Genomic DNA, 26,238 nt, shown 5'->3' on the forward strand with positions numbered 1-26,238 from the left:
CCGCCTCTGCCACACTGCCCCAATAACCAGGCTGCCCCCTGCCACCTCTGTCATGTAGGCGTACCACCCTCAGCCTTTGTCGTGCAGCCCTGAGCACTGTGCCCGGGAAGAGTGCATTTTTTGTGGGGGTATCCTGCTACATCCATCTATAGGGCACGCCATACTATTTTCCTGCAGTACTTCAAGTGTGTTATTGAGAGCAGAACTGCTGCAACTTTCGTAAGCAGAGAGCTTGGAATTCCATCCATAACTTCACTGAACATGATTATTCAATGAGATGGGGCCCATGGTTTAACACAGCTTTCCCCAGTGTAGGGGCTCCAGGTGTTGCTGGACTAAAACCGCCATCATCCCTTGGCCATGCTGGCTAAGGATGTTGGAGAATGTATTCTTGAGATGGTTGGTTTGCCGTGTACTGGTGCCATCATCTTGGTGATGGGGCCACTGCCACAAACTCCTCCCATTGCACTCTGGCCTGCTTGCATCCACAGTAGCTGCTGCAGTGCTCATCAGCTGTGTATTGGGCTGGAAAAAAGGCTGCTGTGCATTCTGGGTCTTCAAGGTGTTTGCACCTCCTAGGACAGTGCTGTGCAGGGTTGAAACTCTGGACAATACTGTGGACATCAAAGTTATCTCTCTCAGCAGTTTCATACATTTATTAAGCATCATCAGTGAAAACACTGAGCTTTGCAGAACATCAAAGCCCAATACTAATAAGGAAGGCCTCACTTCCCCGGGGGCTACTCTTCAAGTGAGAATGGAGAAAAGGAAACAGAACTACAAGAAAGTAAGTCTTACCTGATGTTCTAAATAGTTCAGGGGAAAGATGTGCCCCACAGTATCAAAAATCACTAAGTTATCCAACAAGATAAGCAGGGAAGCCTGTACTCTGTCCATCCCCTGAATCAGATTATTCATCATGGCTGCATTTCTTTCTAAAACATGTCCCCAAAAGCAAATTTAAAAGTGTGAAACATGCTCCCTCCAAGAACCTCTGGGGTTGCTCTACTACCCAGTCCACCAACTTTCTCAAAAAAGCAAAGTTGCACTACTGCCTACAACAGGCTAGTTCCTCCTCGTTCAAATATGCCTTTCTTTTCATTTTTTAAGAAGGGGACAAGTTCATTTCTTTTTAAACAGGCAGGATTTATCTTTTTACAATGAGGCATTATAACAAGCCTCATTGTAAAACCAAGAAGACTCTTGGTTGGGCTTCACAGCCACGATGGGCAAGGATCTAAAGCACATGGATTTATCTTCACACCATCTGTCAGCTGTAACTCAGTGGCTAGAACACATGCTCTGCATGCAGGAAGTTGCAGGTTCAATTCCTGGTATCTTGAGTTAAAGCTGGAAAAGAGCCTTGCCTGAAATTCTGGCGAGAGCTGCTGCTAGAATAGAAAATGCTGAACTAGATGGACCAATGGGTCTGACGAGGCTGAGGAAAGAATAGAGCAAAATTGTCACTGCACAGAACAGATGAGTCACCATTCTTATTAGTCTCTGAACCAGCTGGGAAACCTCAGCAGGATGCTATTCAGAAGAAAGATTATCTTCACTGCCGTCATCCGTTACACCTGAGCGGTGGCAGCAAAACAATGCTAGAGGCCATTCTGTAATGCTTGTTCCAAATTGCGGGAAAGTTATCAGTATTTTAATCATAGGCTATATTTTAGGTGCATGCTGTTGTGAGCAAATCATCCTTCTCCTCTGTTTTCCTGATTAAAGCTTTGTCCTGTTCTGATCCCAAGGAGGAACCCATGTGAGAAAGAAAGGTTGGTTGTTGCAGCACCAAGGAGAATTTGTTGGGAGCAGCTTGCTCCTGTGAGGGCTGGAGGTAAACTGAGGCCTTTAAACTTCTGCCTGCAGTCAACCTGTTCTGTGCTTTGCCCCTTCATTGCACATGCTATAGAATCATACACTTGTACTAGAGCAGGGGTGGGACCTTCTGGCCTGCCAAGCCTCCCCATTTGGCCACTGAGGTCATTTTGTGGAAACCATGATCACCCACCTGACATGATACATTGCTTATTCACCTTGCAGTGGAAGAGCAACAATTAACTGCTGCTAAATTACACATATCTGGAACCACCCCTAGAAGTGAAGGACAATGAGGAAGAGATCCCACAACAAGCTGCAGACTTCACCAGGTTTTTCATTACATTATTAATATGTCATGCACCAAACAGGTGGTGCAGACATTTCCTTATATGCAAATCTACTAGAGTCAATCAGGCTTGCTTGTTCCTAAACGTGATTAGGAAGAGGAGCGTTACTTTTAATATAATCTGTATCAAAATAATACTTTGCACTTCACTAAAATTCCTATTGGGAGAAAGGAAGAACAAATGACTAAAAGACCCAGGAATAAGAAATCAGAGCTTCAGTTTCGGAAGATGCTTGACTCCTGCAGTCTTTTTAATTGGTCCTTTCTTTGGGTCCAATATTCGTTGATTTCTTGGAATATTGCACTTTCCTCTGAAACATAAAGAAGGACAAACAGAATTCAGAAAGCACAATTAAACTTGCTCATGTAGCTGCAGAAACTGAAATTGTTTGGCAATCCTTACTACTACTACTAGACACTGATGTCACTGCTATTATAAAAAATATGGTTGCCTAGATTTTGAAGAGTAAGTAGGCTGCCAAGCTTAAAAAATAGGGTTAATAAATACGTATACCAAATCGGATGTTCTTGGAGACTAATAAGAACACTTTAACAATAATTATTCCCAGTCCATGGTTTCGGAATGATACAATTTATATGATAATCAATAGGATGCTGAACATTTGAACAAAACCCAGAAATGATTCAAGCTGGGAATAACTGGTATCAATTATTTCTTTGTAAGAGACAGAAATTGTTTTCTGTGTGTCCAATTAAGAGTTCTCTGCAGGAACTATCCTCCCTAGAATCAGTGTTCAGTTCTGTGCCCTTACATATACAATTAAGGAAGCTGGCTAGACATATTCTATTATCTTCCCAGGGAATATGCAGCCAACATAAACATAAAGATGGATCCATCAGCATTCTGCATTACTTTCCATTGAAAAGCACTGCTCTGAAGTTGGGTGTTCACAGTTTACATTGTAGAGAAAGGCACCCACCTGACAGAATCTGGGTCAGATTTGTAGGGAGAAAGAGAAATGATTGACCTTACATTTAATTCTGTCATTCAGCACAGCACAAGAGACCCAGGGTTCTTCATACATTTCAGATAACTTGGGAAGGGTCGCCATTCCAAAAGCAAAAGACTGACCCCACCCCATGCCCTCTGTCATACAACAGAGAAATTGCAGTCTTCTCAGTCTAGCTTTTCTTCACACAAAAAACCCATAAGGTAAGATGAGGGGTCATGTATGCTACTCTAAGCTCCTTGGGGAAAGACACAAGTGTAATAATAAAATTAATTCAGACAGTTGTGGGGGTCTCATTCTTACCTCCATGCCATACTTTGGAGTAAGACAGAAGGAGTAAGAGAAAGAAAGACTCCTGCTGTCTGTCTTTCTCTAAAGTTGGTAGAAAGGCAATGAATACAGGTTATCTCAGGGGTCCTCAACTTTTCAGGGTCAGTGGGCGCTGGTCACAAACTAGTTGCTGTGGGGGTGTGGCATAACACAAAATGGCTGCTGCAGGAAAGAGGCTGAGCCAGTGCAAGCAAAAATGAAGCAGGAAGAGCAAAGTCTCTCATGCACTGTAGATTTTTGAGCGGATATTTAACTGAGACCTTTCATGGGTGCCACAGGAAATACAGGCAGACTGCAGTGGTAACTCCTACGTTATCATGATAAAAAATGGCCGCAAGAGTTATGCCCTTGACATTTTGACTAATAGTTTTCAGTGTAATGAGTGAAAATCACTTGAGGGTTTTCCATCACATGGTATGCTTTTTAAATTGATGAACTAGCACAGTTTGATTCCCGTTTTAGTTGATATATTAGATTAAACTAAAAGCCATCTTACATGGGAATTTTAAACTCTTTTTGGCTGACACTGACACAATAGAAAAATGTGGTTTTAGTAGATTGGAGATAAAAGTTTGGTGTCGGGGTAGTTAAAGAACAATGAAAAGATGGATTCCTCCCCCCACCCAATCCCCTTTTCATTATTGGGATTCTAATCTGTGTTAGCGACCACAAATAGAAAAGCAAGAGGTGGCATTTATTCCGAATGAACTGTGTGGGAGACAGATTGTATAAGCTCCTCTTTAAAAGTGAATCATTCAGGAAATCTTCCTCCTACAGTCAGGAAGCTGACTCTGATTGGCCTGTGCATGGTGCTCATAAGCATCATCAAGGTCTATATGTTATATGGAACTTTCCTTATCACTTAAAATACCCCTTACTGTTCTAACAGCAGATTCAGAAGTTTGCCTGAAGAGTGCTATCACTTCCTAAAACACTTCAAATAACTGTCTTCCACATCCTGAGGAAGTTTTCAGGTCAGTCCCTGGGGTGCAGATATTTTTTTTAAAAAATGTTCACATGTACTATACCACCACACATGCCTGGTGCCCCACCACCATGTGTTGTCTCAAAAAAGAGAGATTCTACATGGATCTAATTATGTGAATTTGTCCATGAAAGCAAAGGACTGGAAAACTAATAGAATTATGGCAGCTGCCATTAAATTCACACAGAAAGAGAAATTAAACATGCTTTATGTGAGATTGTTACCCAGTTATTTAATTACTGCAGAGCTAAAAAAAACAAACCATTAATAAACGTGAATGATTAATAGAGTTGTAAGGTAGGTCAGAATCTAAAGAACCATGCAATGAGTCCAGCTAGCCTAAATGAGCTTTTGACTTGTCCTTTTTGAACAGTGGGACTATGGCCACTTCCTCTAGAACAGGCATGTCCAACTGGCTGATCGCAATCTACTGGTCAATCACTCAACATCTTTGGGTCTTCCTCCCCCCAAAAAGCTCAACAACTTTGGTCAATTCAATGGGTAGATCACTGCCAGTTTTTTTTAGTGGGAGTATGGGAGTAGACTGCAGTCTCTTGGGAGTTGTACATGCCTGTTCTAGAACCAAGAAAAATTTCACAAGTAATATGTGGTTTGGACTGCTGATTTCCTGTTTCAAGAAAAAAGCCCCAATTATGTATTAAGTATTATTAATTTCATTTCTACACTGCTTTATATTTTTCTAGAAAATGTCTGTTTACATTATATTAAGACATCAAACAAAACCATCCAGAATAAAATATTACTGAAGAAAGGCAAATATAAAGTATACATTCAAAGCAACATAATTACCAGAAAACTAAAATATCTTAAAGATTTCAAAATAAAACATTACAAAGGAGGTAAACTACAGAACATTTAACACAGCAAAGTTAACCGAAACAAAATTGCCTTCAACATATCAAAAGAAAATGTTACTAAAGGCAGTCAAATATAAAACCTATCTTTATAACAACACAATTAACAAGAAAATAAAATATTATCATAAGCATAGAACCTATCTGCTGTTGTTGGTGCCAATCCTGCCAATGGTGGTTCATGGCAGGCGGCAGCTATGGAAGCTCAGGCTGGATGACCTGGGTCTGCACTAAGAGACAGCACTAAGTAACTCTTGGGACACTGGCAACAGATATAACTCAGAGCATTTCCTTGTATGAAGGTGTCCAGCATTGAGATTATTGTTAGTTGTACTCAGCAGTGCCATATATAGGAGGGGAGTGGCAACAGCACCAGTGAAGCTGCCGCCATCAAGCCAAAGTTCTCTTGACTTTGCCCGCCTTGCCCCACACCATCCCTGTCTTGGTGAGTGGCAGCACAGTTGTGGGGAGTGCACAATGGCTGCTCCAACCTGCTCACACACCACTGCTGCTTGTACTGATAGGATCAGAGACCATATTCAAGATGGTTTTCCAGACAATGAATTGTTCATCAAAGCCCGGGGGTGACCATGTAGTGTCTGGCTGATGTTTTCGACTCCCATCAGCCCCAGCGTGCATGGCCAATGGCCAGGGATGCTGGAAGCAGTAGTCTACAAGATCTGAAAGGCACCATGTTGGCCACCACTGATCTAAGTTATTAAGGGATGAAATATTGATTTTCACTGAATAATCAGAAGATGTCACCTGCACTAATCCCTTCCTTTTATTGTTTTATGCAACTGAGATATTTAATTAAAAAGACAAGGAAGTTAATAAGCCCTTAATCTGTGGACTGCCAAACTACAAAGATTATAAAAATGAGACAGCAAGATCTGGTTTTCATAATGGGATACTTTATTCTAGGTTCTATAGTCAATTGTTACTGCAACAATTATTTGTTCTAAATTCAGACTTGGCACACAAGCCCCACACAGCAGAACAGTTTTATATCCTCAGTCCCCTCAAAATGGCTTGGCTCTCTCTGTTCATTATGAACATTTAATAACATGGAAAGCTTTTTGCGGCACCTGTATAATTAAAAGACTGAGTTTGACTTTTACAAATCTACCTGAAGCAATTAGGCTATGGCATAATGCCGTGTTAAAGTTATCACTGTTATTATATAAACGAGAACTGCACCATCTATAAAATATTAAAGATCAAGTAGAAATTGTTGCTCAGATTTTTCAGTTGGGTGAAACTGGACAGGAAGAGGTTGGGATAAGTAGGATAACTGACCGTTTCCCTTAATATTTAAAATAAAAATATGTGCTAGAATCCAAAGAGTTGTACAACCAAACCAGCAAGCCCAAGAAGACTTCTGGCTTTTGTTTTCACTTACATTTCATAAACAAGGAGTAGAAAACACTCAACCCTCCAGGTATTGCTGAACATCATCCATCATCCCTGGTCATGCTTGCTAGGAGTGATGGGAGTTGTAGTTCAGCACTCCTGTCATAAACATTAAGGGCTCATCCACACGCCTGCTTGTTCCATGCCTAGAAAACATGCATCCAAGCAGATTTCCCCTTGCCCTGCTCCTTTCCCAGGAAAAAACTGCACTTCAGTGCTAAATCAGGGCAAACGTCAGTCCAGAGACAACCCAAAATACCATTTTTGCTCCGACTGAGCACTAAAATGCAGTTTTCCCCAGGGAAAAGCAGAGGAAGTGTGGATAAGCCGTAAGTGATGTGTTACATTTTTTACACTGGAATAAGCCAGCCGTCACCAACCTGGCTTCAGCACATGGTTAACAAAGAGAGAGCTTTACCACAAGCCCTGGTTCAGAGGGCATACTAAACCTTGGCTTAGTTCAGTGTGGCACATGAATAAATAAAAAAGACTGAGGAAGAGCAAAGTGGCTGCAAGCTCGACACCAGGAACCAGCACGTTCACACGGTTTTGGTAAGCTATAATTTGGCTTACCACATGATGCAAACCAGGACAATGTTGTGTTAATAAAATGGTAGATCTCAACATAGGCTATCCCAAGTTCCTTAAAAACACAGGCTAGGTTAAAAATATATATATTATTTACCGCATAAGCTGGTCTTCCCTCTTCATTTCTACTGCATCCATTTTCTGCCTCTCTGAGGGTTTCAGTGATCCTGAAATCTGCAGAAGTAAATACGTGTTCATTCCTGAGTTTACATGCAAGCTGGAAATGTTACAGACATATTTGGCAGAGATCTGTTAACACATAGTTGCGTGCATGTTGCATGCTATGTTCAGTTTTTTATGACACCTGGTTAAGACAAAATACCATCATTATTTGGTACAGTAAAAATGAGTACGTAAGGACATAACCACATCTTCCTAGAAACCATAATTTCAATCCTGGTTTGCAGGGCAAGCACAAGCACAAGCCTTTTTTGTCAGTTCTGATAACATAGCAAACTACTGCTTGCTTCAAACCAGAACAGGAGTGAGGGAATTGCCAGTATGGTGTACAGTGGTACCTTGGGTTAAGTACTTAATTCGTTCGGGAGGTTCGTTCTTAACCTGAAACTGTTCTTAACCTGAAGCACCACTTTAGCTAATGGGGCCTCCTGCTGCTGCCGCGCCGTTGGAGCACCATTTCTGTTCTCATCCTGAAGCAAAGTTCTTAACCTGAGGTAATATTTCTGGGTTAGCGGAGTCTGTAACCAGAAGTGTATGTAACCCGAGGTACCACTGTAGTGGTTAGAGTGGTCTGGAGACAAGACTTTTGTGGAACGGTTGAGGGAGTTGGGTATGTTTAGCCTGGAAAAGAGGAGACTGAGAGGATAGTCATCTTCAAATATCTAAAGGCCTGTTACATGGAAGATGGAGTAGGCTTGTTTTCTCCTGCTCTGCAGACATCTCTGTAGCACAGTTGGTTTGCCAATGACCCGGTGCTGGAAACCAGCTCTCCATATAGCAAGCCCATGGGATCCTGCCATCTTCCATTCTGTGGACATGACCAAGCAAGTCCACAGAATGGAAGATGGCAGGATCCCATGGACATCATTGAGACAGGAGTACAAACATGCCCGGAATATGGGCTTGGGAGAGCACATCTTTGTTTGAGACTCTGTCTATGATGTGATACCCAAAATCTTCCTGACACAGCGCATGTGGAGGCGTTGAGGTGTCGCTCCTGGTGGCTGCAGTTGCCCATGACTCACTTCCATAAAGCAACCGTGCCCGACACTGCTTTATGGTACTGGACGTTAGCACCACATGCTCCCATAGCCTTTTGGAGAGGTGAGCCATTGTCGTAGCTGCCTTGTCAGTACGCTTGTCCAGATCAGCATCAATGTGATAAATAGAATATATAAGATAAAGAGGGAGCATGCAAGTCCAGGGCTCCTCAGTTGGAAAGGCCATTCTCAACGCTGGGTATTATGTCTGAAGTAGCCCTGAGACAGTGCATGCAGAAAACTTAAGAAAGTGCTATATAAATACTACTGTTTATCAAACAATGAATGAAATCAGCTGCTTGAAACTTCAGTCTTATGCATATGCTTATAATGCCAGTAACAACTGACAGCTCTTGCTAGTGGACTGCTGGCCAATGGCACAGGATTGTTTCATTGACAAATCTATTACAATCTGAATCTTAAGAGACTTGTGCACAAGTGTGCTTTTATTGGTGATCCCAAATAAAGACTACTATTTAAAATCATAACATGATTTTAGACATTATGGTGTTGGAAAGGGGAGGATATGCTTGTGTTGTTTTAAAACATCTGCTTTCTAGTTTACATGCTTTTTTAGTAATTGTATTGTATAATTTCCAAACTGTCCTTTAGCAATGAAATCTACAAACTCTATTTGGATCTCAGAGGCTACAGCAAATACTACTAGAGCTGTATACGTTGCTCCTTCCATCTAAAACATGGAAAAATTCAAAGGGAAATCTTACTGACTTTCAAAAGGACATAGGGGATGCCTGACTTTTTCTGGATTGCAGCAACAGTTTCCAAAGATGGTTAACCTAAGTTTTGCTGAATAGGGAGCTAGGTGCCCATGAGTGAACACATACCTCCTATTTGTTCCCTTCCTTTCTTTCTCTCCATTCTCCTTAAACGGTGTATGTGTTATAAAACAAAAATGCATCATTATTAGCTAGCCAAACAAGGCAAAGTTGTTCTTCAGCAATGGCACCTCATTCCAGAAGACACAGATAATTACAGAGAGTGAACCATTTGCCTGCTGCTTAAATACATGGAAACATGGCTAATTGCAGCCTTCCCTTTTCTCTGCACAATGAACTGAGCGACAGTTGTTTGTTTGTAGCAGAGGCAAAGCATCATGCCAAGCTACTACTTTGAATACTATTTAAGGAATAATTTTCTTCAAACAATATAAGGAGACTCTTTTCCAAACTATATATACATCATCATCATCAGGCTTGCTGACTTGACTTCATGCCAGGGAATATTGCTAAGGTACTTCCCAAGCTACAGTAACTTCCAAAAATTTATGATTTATCCATTGCTCCTGAAAGACAAGGAACTCTGGGTGCACCTCCAAAATGCTTACAGTAATTCAAGGCTACTAAGAGAGCTGGAATTTGTCGTATATAATCCAAGTCACTCTTGATTACTAAAGGAGTCTAAAAAATGTGATACTTTGCACCTAAAAGTCAAAATGCAGCACATCAATCCATGTGGCATGCTGAACCAAATATTGGGTTATGGGGCTACCAAATCCTCCTCAAATGGGTTGGGGAAAGATGACACTTCCAATAGCAGTTGCAATATGAATCTAGGATTGCAGAATACAGGCTTCATTTTTGTGTGTGAACACTATGAATGTATATATGTAATATGTGCCATATGTGAGAGAAACAAGAGTATGCTCTATTCTGAGTCATTTAGCTGGGTGTTCACAGGCATGTTCACATATAATTGGAAAGATTTTGTTTAAAAAGCAGTCTATATATAATAATTTAAATAAATAGATAAATGTTAAATCTATTTAGCAGCCTGAACCAGGGAAGGCACACCAACAGGGCTGGCCAAGGGAAATGTATTTGAAGGCAGCTTGATGCCGAAGCAGGGTGCTCATGTAAATGCTTGAACTACAACAGCTTCCTTCTGAAAAGTTCATTAAAATAATACTGAAGCTCATCAGGTTGCCTGTGATGTCCATTTCCAGCCCCAATTCAAAGTGCTGTTTTTGATCCTGAATGAGCCACATTATATAAAGGACCATCTTCTCCAATATGAATTTGCCTGCCAATTAAAATCATCATCGATTGGGGAAGGGCTGTGTAGAGCATCTGCTTTGCATGCAGAAGGCCCCAGGCCTAATCCAAAGCATCTGCAGGTAGGTCTGCCTGAAGTTCTGGATAACCACTGCCAGATGGAATAATGGTCTGACTTGGTACAGTATATGACAGCTTCCCACTTTCATGTCTCCACAGATCCTTTTCCTACTTGTGGTTTTGGAAGCTAACATATTGGCAAGAGAGCCTTTTCTGGTAGCACCCAAACTATGAAACTCCTTCACTAGACATCCTCACTTGGTACCTCCATAGCTATATTTGAGGCATCAGGAGACGACCATCCTGTCCTCCTGGTTCTTGTGGTATTTCAGATATATTACTGCTTTCAAGTGCTGTTCTTATAATGCTGACTTTTGCAGTTTTATGTTTTGCAGTTGTTTTATTATGCCACTGAGTCTGAATCCAACCTATAATACAATGGCTGAACTTGAAACCAATTGAAATGAATGGGACAAATCAGGCTGCAATCTGAACTCCACTCACCTGAGACTAAGCCCCAATGAATACAACAGGACTGACCTGTGAGTAGACATAGTTAGGATTGTTAGTCTGCTATGTTTTTGTATGGATTTGTTTTGTAAGCTACTTTGAGGAAAATTAAGGCAGCATAACAGACATATTATTTTAACAGAGTAACATATTCAGTAACTTTTTTTTAGACAGGAGACTGGCAGGCCCCCAGGTAATTTTAGTTATCAGGCTTAACAGACAGGAAAAAATGTATTTAAAAATGGGATACTTGATCATCTTTCCTCCTTCCAAACAGTCAAGTCTTTGGAATATTTTGTAAAGGACTGGAAGTCTTTGCATTTCAAAGTTTAATTAAACTCAAGTAATGAGCCAACAAAAGCCACTGGTTACTCAAAGGCAAAGATCTATTCAGGACTGATGTAGAAAACGAAAATATGTAACTGAAGATCTTCCACCTTATGATGATATCAAAGTGGTACAAAGGCTTATTTTTAATAGAATTGCAGCTGGGGGAGAAAGAAGTAATATGTAGAGAACCTGTCTGCCAGCAGTAAAACTTAATGCAGTATAGAAATGAGGCTGCTGGTGGTGGAACAAAGTAGTCAATTGGCTGTCAAGGGTGGAAGCACAGATTCAACCATTTAATTTGACATAGGCAAAAAGATGGCAAGAGTGATTAACATCCCTTTCTAGCATTCCAGCTGAGTCAGACTTAGCTTTGCAGAGTTTTCTGGCTTGGAGGCAAATCAGCTTAAAATAGAGAAGAAAAGTCCAGCGGGAAAAGAGTAATGATCAGCTTAGGATAAAATGTTTTCTCATCAGGCTACAGAGATTTTTGGACTTACTTGTGAAATCACGGCTAAGTATGCACGACGTTCATCATTAGCTTTATGGTAAGCCTAAATTCCAAAACAACAGATAAGTAGTTACAACAGAAGAACAGACAAAAGATTAAAGAAAAGCATAGCTCAGGATTTATTTATATATTCATTCTCGTATTCTTTTCATCAGTGTTGTAAACAACAACATATTGGACAACAAATAAAAACTTCTAAAGTATTTGTGGTGCTGGTTATGGCAAAATACAAACCTTTGCTTCTTGTTCCAATCGAAGCTCGTAATCTTTCAGTTGGTTCTGCAGACTTTTCTTCTCTTCTCCCAGTTGTTTAAGAAATTGATTTAAAGAATCCTGCCATTAGGTACAAAATAAAATAGAATAAAATCAACAGATTTATACATAGTTTCTTGTTATTTCACTAACTGAAAAAAGAAGATGACAATTTCTACTATCCTGAATTTATGGATGTGCACTTTTAATGCTTAGCAATTGCGGTCACTGTTCTTCCTGTTTATTAGTCTCCTGCTGACTTGCCCAAAAAGATGAAGACAAGAAAAAACAGGCCATATGTTGCTATCAGTTCTGCACTGTAAAGTTTCAATGTCTTAATGAGATGCTTGCAGCTCACTTTGATTCTTGTCCTCCCCCAACTGAGCAAATTGTGTTTTCTGTAACTCCAGTTTAGGTAAATGCCGTGGGTAGGAAAGATCATGGTTCAGTTGCACAGACCTACTTTGCTTTACAAGCTTCTTGCTGATTTGGCAGCATCGTTTTCAGTACCATTTACATAATTCTGTGTCAGTTCTCCTCCTCCTTCAAAAGTCTTAGGCGCTGGTCCACTTCAGACACAATGGGAAACTATGGCTTCCTGCTACTTGAACAAGTTGTAAGAAGCCTTCAGCTTATGCATTTCCTCTTCCTCTCTTGTCCACCGGAGGAGAAGAGTGGAAACCTTCATTTGGTTTTAAAACAACCACGGTTCCCTGCGATGTCCAACATGATGGAATTACTGTTAGTTTAAACTATAGTTTGAAAACAAGGCAGGCTCCAAAACTTGAAAGTTCAGACATCATCACAACCTTACTGGGCTTAAAACTGGAAGAAAAAAACTTTTGAGCTCCACCTTGCAGTCATGAAAGAGGAGAGGAAAGTGTATGTGAACCAGAAGCTTGCCCCAGCTCATTCACACTGTAGAAAACCATGGATTGCCATTACATGTCCAGGTAGGGTTGGGAAAGACCGCTTTCTAAAACCCTGGAGAGCTCCTGCCACTCAGTGCCAACCAAGGTGGTGAATCTCTGGCCCACGGTTCTAATTAGGCCCATCAGCCTTCTCCATTTGACCTGCAAACCATTTCAGTCAAGCCTATGCAAAGGCAGCTTGTGCCTGAAAAATCTTATGCAAAGCACTATGAAAGACTGCTCTGAAAGTTCTTCACAAGAAAGCCTCCTGTGTAACCTCCAATCTCAACATTTTAAAATGAAGAGGAAGATGTTTGTGTGTCATAAAGGTCCAGATTATAAAGCAATATGGCCACTCCATTATCACCGTGGAAACAGGTAGGAATCAGCTTATGCAAAATGCATCCCAACAATGCTCTCCTATACAAATCTCTTAGAAGGAAGCTCCATTACGTTCAGTGGGACTTACTTTATGTAAATGTGTTTAGGACTGCACTCTTACTAGCCAAAGAGTAAGGCCCATTGTACAAAGTGGGACTTACTTCTGAGTAAGCAAGCATCAGAGTGCACTGAAAATTTTTCACTGTGATGGGACTACTGCAAGAAGCTCATTGCAGAAATTCTTGCAAGTTCTATGGAGTCAGGTATTGTACAGGTTATGGGGGGGGGAGGAGAAGGTAAACAGCATATAGTAAGAAGAGCTATTTGGATATGATCATTAAAAAATACATCACACTAGTTCCACAATAGAGCTGTCCATTTTTTAGCTTGCTGAGAGAAGTATTCTTTTTATATAAAAAAAAACCCCCAGAGAGCAGTTTACAGAGAAGTGAACAAAAGTGGCATGTTATTAAAAAAATGCTGACATATTACAATAAATCCCCTGCTGGTTTTGAAGTCAAAAACTGACACCAGAGCCACAGACTGCAAGACGAATTCTCCCATAGCTGGGTAGCTGACTGTTAACTTTAATCTTCTCTAGAGGAAGTAACACACAGCATGGAAACATGAAAAACTACTTTTTCTTCTTGAATAAACACCAAAGTCATGCATGCATCTTTCATTTACGGGTGATTCTCTCTCGAATGAAGAACCTCCACCATTGATATACTAGAGCCTAGAAAACCAGTAGATCTGAATGGCAGTGGATTTAAGTCAAACTAATTGGATCTATGCAGAAAAAGGATAACTAACATTTAGGAACTCCTGTTCTCATATCAACTTGCCTGTCTGACTTTGGTCATCTGATGACCCTCCACATGGGGTCCCCATCAGTAGTCCAGGGAAAGGAAGGGCCTTTTATGCTGTGACACCCTGCCTGTACAATCTTCTTCCCCTCCAAGCTCATTTGGCTCCTACTCTGGTAACTTCAGGCACCAGGCAAAGTCTATCTTCTGTTCCCAGGCCTTTCACTCAGTAGTTTTGAGTATTGTAATAGATTTTGTGAAGTTGCTTGTTGTTATTTTAGGATTTTTAAAATAGTTTCTTTTTTGTCATATAAACCAACAGTTGATCACTGTCATGGAGAGAATGTTGGTCAATTCATATGTGTGTTTGTTCCATGTCAGTTTTGCATGTGTTCAATCATTAGTTTGTTCTGTCTCATTTCCTGTGGAATTTTTAAATGCATGAAATCTTTTTTTTAAATCATGCACATTTTTGTTCGTACTCTCCCCTAAAGTATGCAAAAATGTATGTTTTTCTATACATTTTTCCTTAAAATCTGTAATTTATGCATTTCTGTACACATTTCCATGTAAAATATGCATTTTTGCACCAAAACTGTATCATAAATACACAGAAGTGTATTGTCAACAAAATCTGATTGTCAACCCATGCTCCACACAGCATATAAATCTGGGAACTGTGAAATAGGTTGCAGTTTAAAATGTAGGCTGAATGAAATCTCCTTCTATTCTTGATTCAGAGTGTGGGGGGGGGGGATCCCTAAAACAAATGAGTTTTCTCCCCAAAGCAAATGGGAAAAAGAAATCTTTGTAGTGCAGGCAGAATGACAACTTGTCAGGAGCTATAAGCCTCATCTGTCATACAACTCTCCTGGGTTTTGAGAAGGCGAACTGTGAACTAAACAAATGTTTACCAGTGAGTATCCCAATTTTGCTTCAGACACAAGAAACAATCACTAAAAGAGCTGATGAGTAAACCAAAGAACAAATACAGTGGTACCTCGAGTTACATACGCTTCAGGTTACATACGCTTCAGGTTACATACGCTTCAGGTTACAGACTTCGCTAACCCAGAAATAGTGCTTCAGGTTAAGAACTTTGCTTCAGGATGAGAACAGAAATCATGCTCCGGCAGAGCGGCAGCAGCAGGAGGCCCCATTAGCTAAAGTGGTGCTTCAGGTTAAGAACAGTTCCAGGTTAAGTACGGACCTCCGGAACAAATTAAGTACCTGAGGTACCACTGTAATATTATTTTGTCATCCAAAATGTTACCAATGTAACTGCCTTTTGAAGTAGCCTACTCCTTTGTTGAGGAATTGGTGAAGATATGAAAGAACACCACATTCTGCAATGAGATACTCTTTTTGCATTGGAGAAGCATCAAGATGCACCAGTAAAATGGAGCCTTTTTACTTAATGTATTTAACACTTTCCTCCTATTGCAAATAGCAGGCAAGGATGGAGAGGTGATTCTGATTGGGACTGCTATGGAGGTGGGCAGGATTAAAGCCTGTTTTTTCATCTCCTCAAACATCATAGTCGTGGTTTGAGTTCGGCTTCCCTGCACCCAACTATTTATTCTGTAATAATCAGCTACCCAAGTGCAAGCAACTATGTGACAGACATCATGGCTAATTTGCTCCTGAGAGAAAGAAAGAGCTATAGGAGCTTTAAGCTAAAGCTTTCTAGGGGTACAAAACTGCCTTCTTTGCCCAGCAGTTGTAGGACTGTTGAATTTGCTGCTGGTAAATGGGTTAGGCTGTGTGCCTCCGCCTTTGTTCACCTTGTGTATTTATAAATAAACTTAAATTATTACAGAAATGCCTTAAGTCTCCACTGAGATCTTTCTCCAAAGGAAACCAAACTGGAGTAATGGCTGCCCTTGGAATGCCTCGGTACTCAGGGAAGTGGGGAATACATAACTGTACAATCACGTGTATGTTGACTTCCAAGTGCGTCCCACTATGTTCGATTGAGCTTACTCCCAGATAGGGACAGAGCAGGATGGAGGAGAGAGAAATGTGCAAGCCTACCTAATTTGCACTTCCCAAAACAATTTGCAAACCAAAATGCAGCAAGCTATTCTTCAAAATTTGTACTTCTCCAAATTTTGCAATGCTGTTCTCCAACCAAAAAAATACATAAGTGTATAAAGGATAAAGTATACACAAAAATGTATATATTCATGAAAACAATGTATAAAAGTGCTTCAGATGAGGGGAAATTGCTCACAAAATGTGTATATTAGGCAAAACTACATTAAAAATATGCATATTACATGGCATGTGTACAAAATTTCATGCAGGTGTTGTTTTTTAAATCACAAAGTGATATGGAAAGGGTGAACTGAAGTTAAGATTTGGAAAAAGGAACACTGAGAGAAACTGAAATTGAAAGATTTATCAATTCATCCTAGGTAAGTGTGCAAAAGATTACAAACTAAAAGGCTGCGGAGCATCATAATTTGGTGGGCTGCTCCCTTGATTTCATATCTTATTTTTGGCATTTAGCAAAGTCTCAGGTTTCAGAAGACAATTGCCTCATCAGATCCTTGTTTCTCCACTTCTGCAGTATTGCTGGTTTAACCATTATTCAACTGTTTTATGTGGCTGCAGGCAGCCTCTGGTTTTTTAAAGCCACTAACATACACAGTAATCACATTCTGGATAATATAGCATATTGCACAATTAGCAATGCAAGTAGCGTTTCTAATTAATTAGTCCCTAGTATTCAAAATGCATTTTAAGCCCCTTCTCAAAGGACTGCAAATTTGTTTCCCCCAAAATTTGGCATATCAACTGCTGAGCTAGTGACATTTATTTTAATCTCAATTCCCTTTTACTTTTTCCATCGGGTAGAGGCCCAGATGTGATGTATTTGTTTGACATGTTGTGGAAATGACAACCACTGTGAAGCCCCTGTAAGCTAGTCAACCTGCCATTTGAAACTGAATGCAAATATCCATCTGAAAGAGAACAACATTCCCTCCTTCAAAAGCCAATAGGTGGTCTCTATCAGCTGGCTTAAGGACATATTTTAACATTATAAGCCACAACTGTGACGGTCATGGATGCCAGCACTTAGATTTGCAACCAATTAGTGAAAATAAATTAAGACTAGAGAGGCTGCATTTTAATTAATTTATTTATTTTGCTACTGTAACAAAAGTCCCATTGCACCTATATGGAATTATTTATACTGTACACATGATGGTGCTTGTGGTAAAACTGACAACATGGCTACTCTTCAATTAAACATAAACCACACAAATACAATGGCCACAACACAGCCAATACTAGAGCAATTTTAAGCCTCCTGTAATCACTGAAACCAATGGGACTGCAAGGTGGCTATCATTACCTGAATTGTGATCAATATGTAAAATATCTCACTAACCTATATCAGGAGCTAAAAGACTCTGAAACTAGGGACCTAAAAGCCTGGACCATATTTAAATATGAAGTGCCCCCTGGTGGCTAATTTTAAATTTTACAATCAGGTTTATTGAATAAACCTATACAGCGGAACCTCGTGTTACATGCCAACCCGAACGCTGCGGGTTATGAGCACCGCTAACCCGGAAGTAGATGCCCCTTGTTGTGAACTTTGCCCCGGGATGCGAGCGGAAATCACACGCCGGCAGCGCGGCAGCAGCGGGAGGCGCCATTAGTGAAAGCGCGCCTCATGTTATGAGAATTTTGGATTACAAACAGACCTCCGGAACGGATTAAGTTCGTAACCGGAGGTACCATTGTATTACTTCAGCCATTCTTAACTAGTTGTTTTTCGTAGGATATACCCCAGAACACACTAGGAAGGCCTGCTTCACTCTGCAACTGATGCAATTGCCAGTGGGAGCATCGTGCCCTTAATTAAGACTTCAATTCAGAGTTTTATCATGGGAAAATCAGTGCCAAGTTGAGGGGGCACAAAATTGAGAAGATCCATAATTGAGAAGATCCATTTGTGGGCGCCAAATCTTGGCCTTCCACATAGCTCCATAGTACAAAAGATTGCCAAAGTCCATCCCTGGTCTCACCCAGTAAAAAGACATTCCCAAAATGTCATGTGATGTCTGCTGTGATGCTGTGAGGAAATTATTCTCAATTTCAAAATAAGTTGTAGTGCCAATACTCGCATGAATCTGAAAAGAAGGATGCTTTTCCTGGTAAGTGGGAGTTTTCCTGTAAGTCAACTTGCTCATAAAAAATGGCATCCATATCAGCAAACTGGAATATTTCCTTACAAGTAAATTGGCATGCTCTTGTGATCTCTTATTTGCCCTTTTCTGCACAAATATGCCCACATTTACTCAGGTGCAATTCCTGCTGAATTCAGCGGAGCCTACTCCCAGGTAAATTAAGTTAGGAGTGCAGTCTTAGTGCTCCTCTACTACTCTCTGCATATACATATGACACACATGCAAAGACTAGAAATACCACAGCCCTATGCTTTGACTTGCTGGCATCATTATCCACAGCCATCCTCCTTCATCTTGAGAATATAATATCCCTGTTGGATGAGGCCAGTGGCCCATTTAGTCCAGCATTCTGATCTCACAGAGACCAACCAGGTGGGAAACTTGCTAACAAGACCCGAGCACAAACATAGAAACTTGAATTCAGAATCACTACTGTCTCTGAATCTTGAAACCCAAGTTCTGTAGCTTCCCATAGGAAAACTGGTATGGATGCAGGGTTACAGAATGAATGGTATCCACTATAAGTTACATCATGTATCCCAGCTTCCTCAATTGTTCCCAACAGAAATGTTGCTAAGACAGTATCACAACTACATGTATCATACTTATGAAAGTCCTGCAATTTTCACCGGTATATTTGCCTATCAGGATCTGTCTATTAGGTTGCTGTCGTGCAGGTATTGTCACCATGGCAGAAGCAGAGGAAGGCCACCTCTGCTAAAAAAAAAATTTCTGAAGAAAATTTTTGTTCATTCCCTGAAATCTCTTTTGATGAAAGGATGCTGGCTTCCTAATTTTGCAGAAAGCAAAATTCACAGTGCATGATGCTTCCAGTGAATTGCATTTTGATTGCTTCATAATTGTTGCCAGTATAAAATAAAGCACATGGGGCACTAACGAATGTGCCAATGAAACAGAGCTGACAGCAGGGATGCCGCTGAGCTGCCACTTGATTTTAGGGAGCAGTTTCAATATCTACCTTGAAATGTAAAGACACAGATTCTCCTTGTACGTTACACCTTTCAGTTCTATCCTGCTGCATCTAATCATGTGCATTGGTTCTACTCCACCACCATTTTGGGAAAGAAACCAAGCTCAAAAGATATACTTAGAAATACCATTATACATAGATAACAATGGACTGTAACAGGCACAGAGAGAAAAACAACTCTCAGAAAGATGTCTCTTTGACAAGCAAACAGAGTGACCTTTAGCAGAAATTGCACACTGAAAATCCAATTTGCTCCTGCATTTGTCATCCAACCATTTTCATTACCATTAAAAATTCTACTTTAATTTCAGTATGCCTGTCCCCATGATACCTAAAAACCTATTTTTTTATTATTACCTTATTACTTTAACTCAAGCATATTAACCTTTGCAGGCTAAACAAAGCTATAGGGGAAAGCCAAGTTCTGGTAGAATAGCCTATTCTAATTTGGTTCTCCTGTTATAAACGATGGTCGCTGGCTTCAGTTTGATTAGGAAAGGGGTCAACCAATAATAAGCTATCTTAGAGAAATCTCAGGAAAAATTGCTTCTCCCTTAAGAGTTCTAAATTAACTAATAATGTTGCCATACTATCTTAAATTGGCGTAAAATGTCATCTGTTCTAAGTCGAAGATCTGAAGCTGACAAGGAGCAAAGCAATCACTGTCCAAAAGATTTGGCAATGGGATGTTTAAGGCTCCAGGGACCAAACCCAGTGACACTCCCAAGCCTAAGAAGTGGTACAGTCTGAGAGTTTATCTAACCAAGCTCTGAACACCCTTTCTAACCTTGCCCAAGTCAGAAGCAGAGGATTTTCTAAATGGTTCTGCCAGGTCTCCATTTAGCCTACGGTATGTTAACCTTGGACTTCAGTAAAAGCATTTGAAACAAAAGCAAGCAAACAAACAAAAGACAATACCGTATTTTTCGCCCTATAGGACGCACTTTTTGCCCTCCAAAAATGAAGGGGAAATGTGTGTGCGTCCTATGGGGCGAATGCAGGCTTTCACTGAAGCCTGGAGAGCGAGAGGGGTCGGTGCGCACCAATCCCTCTCGCTCTCCAGGCTTCAGGAAGCTATCCCCCCAGCCCGGCAAGCTCTGGGAGCGATGGGAGCTCCCAGAACGGGTCCGAGAGCAATGGCGAGGTTGCACGCAACCTCGCCATTGCTCTCGGACCCGTTCTGGGAGCTGGGGTCAGGGGAAGCTCGGGCTTCCCCCGCGCCCAGTCCCGCAAGCTCCGAGAGCGATGGCGAAGCTGCGCGCAACTTCGCCATCGCTCTCGGACCCGTTCTGGGGGCTGAGGTCGGGGGAAGCTCCGGCTTCCCCGCCCCCAGCCCCGCAAGCTCCGAGAGCGATGGCGAAGCTGCGTGCAACTTCGCCATCATTCTTGGACTCTCCAGGCTTCGCGCAGCTCTCCGCAAACGGTGGGAGCCCGGCGCTGGGCTCCCACAGCTTGCGGAGAGCTGCCTGTTCTGGGGTCCGGGGAAGCTCGGGCTTCCCCCGCCCCAGCCCCGCGCCTGGGGGGGAAATAAATTTTTTCCCCTTTATTTCCCCCCAAAAAAACTAGGTGCGCCTTATGGGCCGGTGCGTCCTATGGGGCGAAAAATACGGTACTTCATCCCACACCTCCAGTATTAAATGCAAATATTGTAAACTTTGAGAGAAACATTTTTTCTCATATTATTTTAAAGTATTACAAAAATACAGACAGGTCATTTGAGGAGTTTCCCTGGCTTCTCTAATCTCTAATTTAGGGTTAGGGGTGAGAAGTTCCTGATTGCATATGTGTCAGGAGTCCAAGTTTAATGCATGTTCATAGCATTTTGCAGTCATTGTATCACTGAAGTTTATTCCAGATTGTCATGGGTGGAGAAACTGACTACTCTGGATACTAGAATTCAGTGGATTCTTAATGAGACTGCACCCCCCCCCCATCACATTAGCAGTTAGGGTTAGCTTCTCACCAAGGAAGCCCAGGCAGCTGCTACCACCAAGAGCACTTGTAAACAGCTTCAATTGGCATGCTAGCTGTGACCTGCTCTAGAGAGTCCAGATCATGCAACTTCCAGTCTAGACTGCTCTGATTTGCTTTACACGGGGCTACCTTTGAAGATGGTTCAGAAATTACAGCTGGTACAGCCATGTATTAGTTGAGACGAGGAGATTAGATCATGTTTTGCTGATACTACATCTGCTGCACTAGTTGCCAGTGTGTTTCCAAGCCGTATTCAAGTGCTGATGATGACCTTTAAAGCCAAATAGTTTGGGACCAGGTTATCTTAGGGACAGCATGCACCCACATCAGTCTAACTACACCTTAAGATCTGACCTTTTAACATGCTCACCAGCAAAATCTATCAGGATGGTGAACACAAGAAACATGACTTTCTCTGCAGCATCCCTGCCCTCTGAAATTCAATTCTAGAGGAAGTTAGGGAGACTCCTTCTTTGATTTTGTTAAAATAATGTTTAGAGACTAAGGTGAGACGCCAGATGTTAGTTGGAAATTAGGCCATTTGTCCAGTGCTGGTTTTCGTTGTCAAATTTTATTGATAAGTGTATTGGGAATTTGTGAAACAATTGTTCTAAAAACAGTATAGAAGTCTCTTAAACAAACAGGCCAGCAGGATATCCCCACCACCCAGCAATGCATGAAGAAGTCCTAAGAAACAGGGTTTATTCTCAGCATTTGCCAATGCATTATAAAGCCAATTTGTACACAGATCAGTGATCACATATGACAGTCTCACCATAGGCTGGGTGCCGACCCATGCAGGCTTTTAATACAGCCATCATGGGAACAGTCCAAAAGAGGCTGGGGTGGTTAAAAAGCACAACAATTCAATGGTAAAAGCCAGCAATTATTTAAGCCAAACCACTCTTCGATGAAATGCTACAAGGCAGAATGAGAGGGAAGTAGATGTGTCTCAAAATTACCAATCTATCTGTAATATAAAACATTCATTTCCTTATATAGTAGAATATAGTAAAACTACTAGACATTTGTTCAGTTAAAATGCCACCATACTTACCACATGCATTTGATCAAAGGAGCGAACAGATGCCAATCTGTCTACAAATAAGGAAAAAATGCAATGAGCCTTCTGATCAACAATATGCAAGCACAGAGAATGTTTGTGAGTAATAGCTGTCAATGCCAAACAAAAAATCTTAAGCCATACCTGTTGGGCTTTCATGAACTTGCTCCATTTTTCCCTGGAGAAGGCCAATTTGCCTTTCTAACTGTCTGTTCAATTCTATTTGGGTTTCATATCTGGTTTTCCATTCATTGTCTTAAAGGAAAAATAAAATGCAATTCAGTATGATTCATTTAAGGTTAACAATAGTTTGTTTTAAACGCTGAGAAATTTGCTAAAATATTCATCTGCAGCACAAACTGACAAGGCTACCAAAATCCATAACATGCTAGAACAACATCTCATAGGTTCTTAGTCCACAGGGCAGCAAAATGCAGAAGGAATGAAGCACCTGATAGGGGGAAATACTTCTTTCCCTGCTAAAAACTGAGCAGGTTGACTGTTCATTGGCAGAGGATGCTTAATGGTTTTGGTACCAGAGCAAGTGAGCTGTTGTCCCCACACATTGGAAACCTGAATCCAATTTCATTCTTACAGATGGCTGGCAGATTCCATTTGCTGGGAAGATGGGCCAGCTAATGTCTCTTTCTGGTAGCTAATTGTTAAGACAGGGGTTGGCAACATGGGGCCTCCAGATGTTGCTTGACTACAACTCCCATCAGCTCTGACCATAGACCATTGATATTTCCTAATAGAGATTTCTTGAGTGTTTGCAATGGGAAAATCATCAGAGCTTTTGTGTGTGTGTGTGTGTGTGTGTGTGTGTGCGTGAGGAGAGAACAGCACCACTTGTGAGCTTCTTTGGAACATGCAGGTGAGAGGCAGAATTAGGGAGTGTATGTGTGAACATGTGCTAAGTATTAGGCCTGAAGCACCTTGTCATGCAGGGGCTTTCTAGAGAACTGATGTGTATTGGTGTATCTGCTGTCTTGGAACTGCTGTCTCTGCCCCCACTTTTGCTGAATATTCATAAAAGAAATATTACAAAAATGCTGCAAGTCTCCTGTGTTTTTTCCTCCAAAAGAACCCCAAACCCACTTACTGCTGTTCCTGCAGCTTCTTGCTACTCATGGAAGTGAGAAAAATGCAACAGTATGCTTTGATCAGCATGCACAGCTGGCACTTAAAAGGCAATTTAATATCAATGCCTGAAGCTCTTGTTGTGTTTACTTTGTAATTAGATGTACAACATCATGGGCTTTTTATTACATTTGCAAAAGGCTAGAATTTAGTCTCTTACCTTCATCCTCAACACTGTTAAGTCTTTTCTCCAGTTCTGCTACTGTATTTTTCATTTCGAATACTGAGAGTTCTAGCACTTCTCTGTAATGTGGAAATAACAAATAGTTACATAATTTAGAACCTTCTAATAGACAAGGGGAAGGGAATGTTTTTCAGCCCAAGGGATGCACACAATGGTGGGTGGGCTCAGAAGCAAAAGTGGATGGACAACAGGTGTGACTGTTATCTTTGTATAAAAGGCTACATTCCACCCACAAGAACCAGAGGTTTCTACACCCACACCCACACCCACACCTTCACTCCCAATCCAGGCAAGGAAGAGACATTATCATGGTTCTAGGACACATTCCAGCCAGGAGCAGCAGCACTAAAGGAGGATGCAGAGCAAACCTCATAAGGGCTGCGGCTTGGTGAAAGGGGTCATGGCTTGGGGAGAGTCCAAAGGCCAGATACAGAGGGTTGCATTTGGCTGACAGGCCAGACGTGTACAGGATGCAACATACCGTATTTTTCGCTCTATAGGACGCACTTTTCCCCCTCCAAAACAGCTGCCTGCAGCCCAAAGCCCAGGGAGCGAGGCGCTGTGCACCCCGGGCTTTGGGCAGCTCTCTGCAAGCCTGCGGAGCCTGGCACGAGTTCCCGCTGGGCTCCCAAGGCTTGCGGATAGCAGCCTGCTGTCCCCGAAGCCAAAACAGCGAGACAGGGTGCTGCGCAGCCCTCCGTCTCGCTGTTCCAGCTTTGGGATGGCTGTGCAAAGCCTCCGCAGGGAGGCGGGGTGAAGGCACCCCGCCGCCCTGCGGAGGCTACAAAGGATGTCCCCGAAGCCTCAAGCCTTTGGAGTGCAGCTGCGCTCCAAAGGCTTCAGGGATCTTTGAAGCTGGAGGTGGGGGAAAGCAGTGCTTCCCCCCACCGCCAGCCCCACAAGCTGGGGGGGGGCAGCGGCAAGGCCTGCTCTTGAACGCACCTTGAACGCACCTTGTTTTTGAGGGGGAGAACAAGAGAGAAAATTTTTTTTCCTATTCTCCCCCTCCTATGGTCCGGTGCGTCCTATGGTCCGGTGCGTCCAATAGAGCTGAAAATACGGTATATGATAACGGGGGGGTTTTACACTGAGGAACACATCCTCATAAGGTACCATTCAAAACTCCTGTGACTGCGTTTTGAACTAGTTGCAGTTTCCCGACCATATTCAAGGTCAGCCCAGTCTAGTGCGTGTTGCGGTATTCTAGATGCATGATTCTGGTGGGGTGGTATTATATTTCTGCAAGCACATGGAGCTGCTTCTCTCATATCCTTTCCTTCATTCCAATCCCACTCCCAGTGTCTCCACACCTTGGAACCCTACTTAACTAGAATGTAGCATGTATTTAACATTTATAACCCACCCTTCCATAACAATGCTTTAGCATGGGTTATAACATATCAAAAATAACCCAAAAGGCACCTGAGTGTTGTGATGTACAGTGTACTTTGGTTTCACAGAAGACATAGGATAACAATGGCATCTGGCATACTGAATTCACCCAAAAACAGTTAGTGATAGCAACATGAAAAAATGAGCTCCAGTCACAAATAAGCTGACAGCCAAGTTCCCACGGATGACACTATGCTCTAACCTCCACATGATTTCAGGCGGTCTGGCCTCTTGTGAAGGCAGAAGCCAAAGACACCACCCATCGATGTTCTAACATGGAACATTTAATTAAAAACTGTGCAACTGATGTCACTGGTGAGATTTGCCAAGCTGTATAATTGGCCAAGCATGCTACGCAATCCGTTTGGAAGTGCTGGATTCAAGACTCTCCTCTTTGGTAAACCCAGCAGGTCCTTCAGGGAGGCAGAAGCCATTATTCCCCTCCCTCTCCGTCTCCCTCTTGTCTCCCGATAGAGGTATTCCTACTGTTCTACCTTGAAGGGCTGTTGTTGGTAAGGCCCATGAATACAAACGAAGCCCTTCGACACTCCAGCTAAAATATAATTATTAATACAGGGCGCAGAAGGGGACACCGTGTGTGAGAGCACATGTAGAAAAGTAGTTTCTTCAAGCAGTCAAACAATTATTAATTATTATTATTATTAGGGCGGACTCTGGCGCTCCTGCCAGTCAGAAACGAGGCGCGGCGTAATAATGCGCCCCTTTTGCGCGGGGCTCTGCGCAGCGCTGCTGGGCGGAGGAGACTCACTTCATCTGCTTCTCCTGCCCCAGATCCAGCACGAGCCCCTCGAAGTCCGGCAGCTCGCCGCCTTCTCCCATGGCGCCTCCCTCCCTTCCCTCAGCCGCACTGCGTCTCCGTCGCCTTGGAGCGAGAAGATAGCGGGTGGGGCGGGGGCGGAGAAAGGAACGCTGGGGAGAACACGTGACAGCAACGGTCGCCCGCGTGCCTTAT

General features: G+C 42.0%; 1 protein-coding gene across 3 annotated transcripts; it reads right to left on the reverse strand.

Annotated features, from left to right (window-relative positions):
- Positions 1-2,237: 2,237 nt before the first annotated feature.
- On the reverse strand, positions 2,238-26,238 carry LOC308476528 (coiled-coil domain-containing protein 169-like). Of its 3 annotated transcripts, none has more exons than XR_013985923.1 (9): positions 26,035-26,237; positions 23,850-23,932; positions 22,694-22,804; positions 22,544-22,584; positions 12,204-12,302; positions 11,959-12,012; positions 7,427-7,503; positions 5,469-5,558; positions 2,238-2,478 (listed from the first exon to the last, which is right to left on the reverse strand). XR_013985923.1 is itself a non-coding variant. In XM_081004219.1 (9 exons), exons 1-8 carry the CDS (start codon positions 26,103-26,105, stop codon positions 5,508-5,510), a joined length of 582 nt encoding a protein of 193 aa, XP_080860345.1. In that variant the 5' UTR covers positions 26,106-26,238; the 3' UTR covers positions 2,238-2,478; positions 5,469-5,507. The 3 variants fall into 3 exon arrangements, 2 of the variants coding, with proteins under 2 accessions (XP_080860345.1, XP_080860344.1); XM_081004219.1 differs by having other exon boundaries at positions 5,469-5,553; positions 26,035-26,238; XM_081004218.1 differs by lacking the exon at positions 5,469-5,558 and having other exon boundaries at positions 26,035-26,236.

This window comes from Podarcis pityusensis (assembly GCF_964106645.2).
Source record: "Podarcis pityusensis genome assembly, chromosome: 4".
NCBI lineage: Eukaryota > Metazoa > Chordata > Lepidosauria > Squamata > Lacertidae > Podarcis > Podarcis pityusensis.

Excerpts from the sequence above, each read along its gene's own strand:
- LOC308476528 (XM_081004218.1), bottom strand. The coding sequence starts at position 26,105 with ATGGGAGAAGGCGGCGAGCTGCCGGACTTCGAGGGGCTCGTGCTGGAT. Across the intron at positions 23,933-26,034 it reads GGGCAGGAGAAGCAGATGAA|AGAAGTGCTAGAACTCTCAG; the intron begins GTGAGTCTCCTC and ends TCCACATTACAG. Across the intron at positions 12,303-22,543 it reads CCTTTGATCAAATGCATGTG|GATTCTTTAAATCAATTTCT; the intron begins GTAAGTATGGTG and ends ACCTAATGGCAG.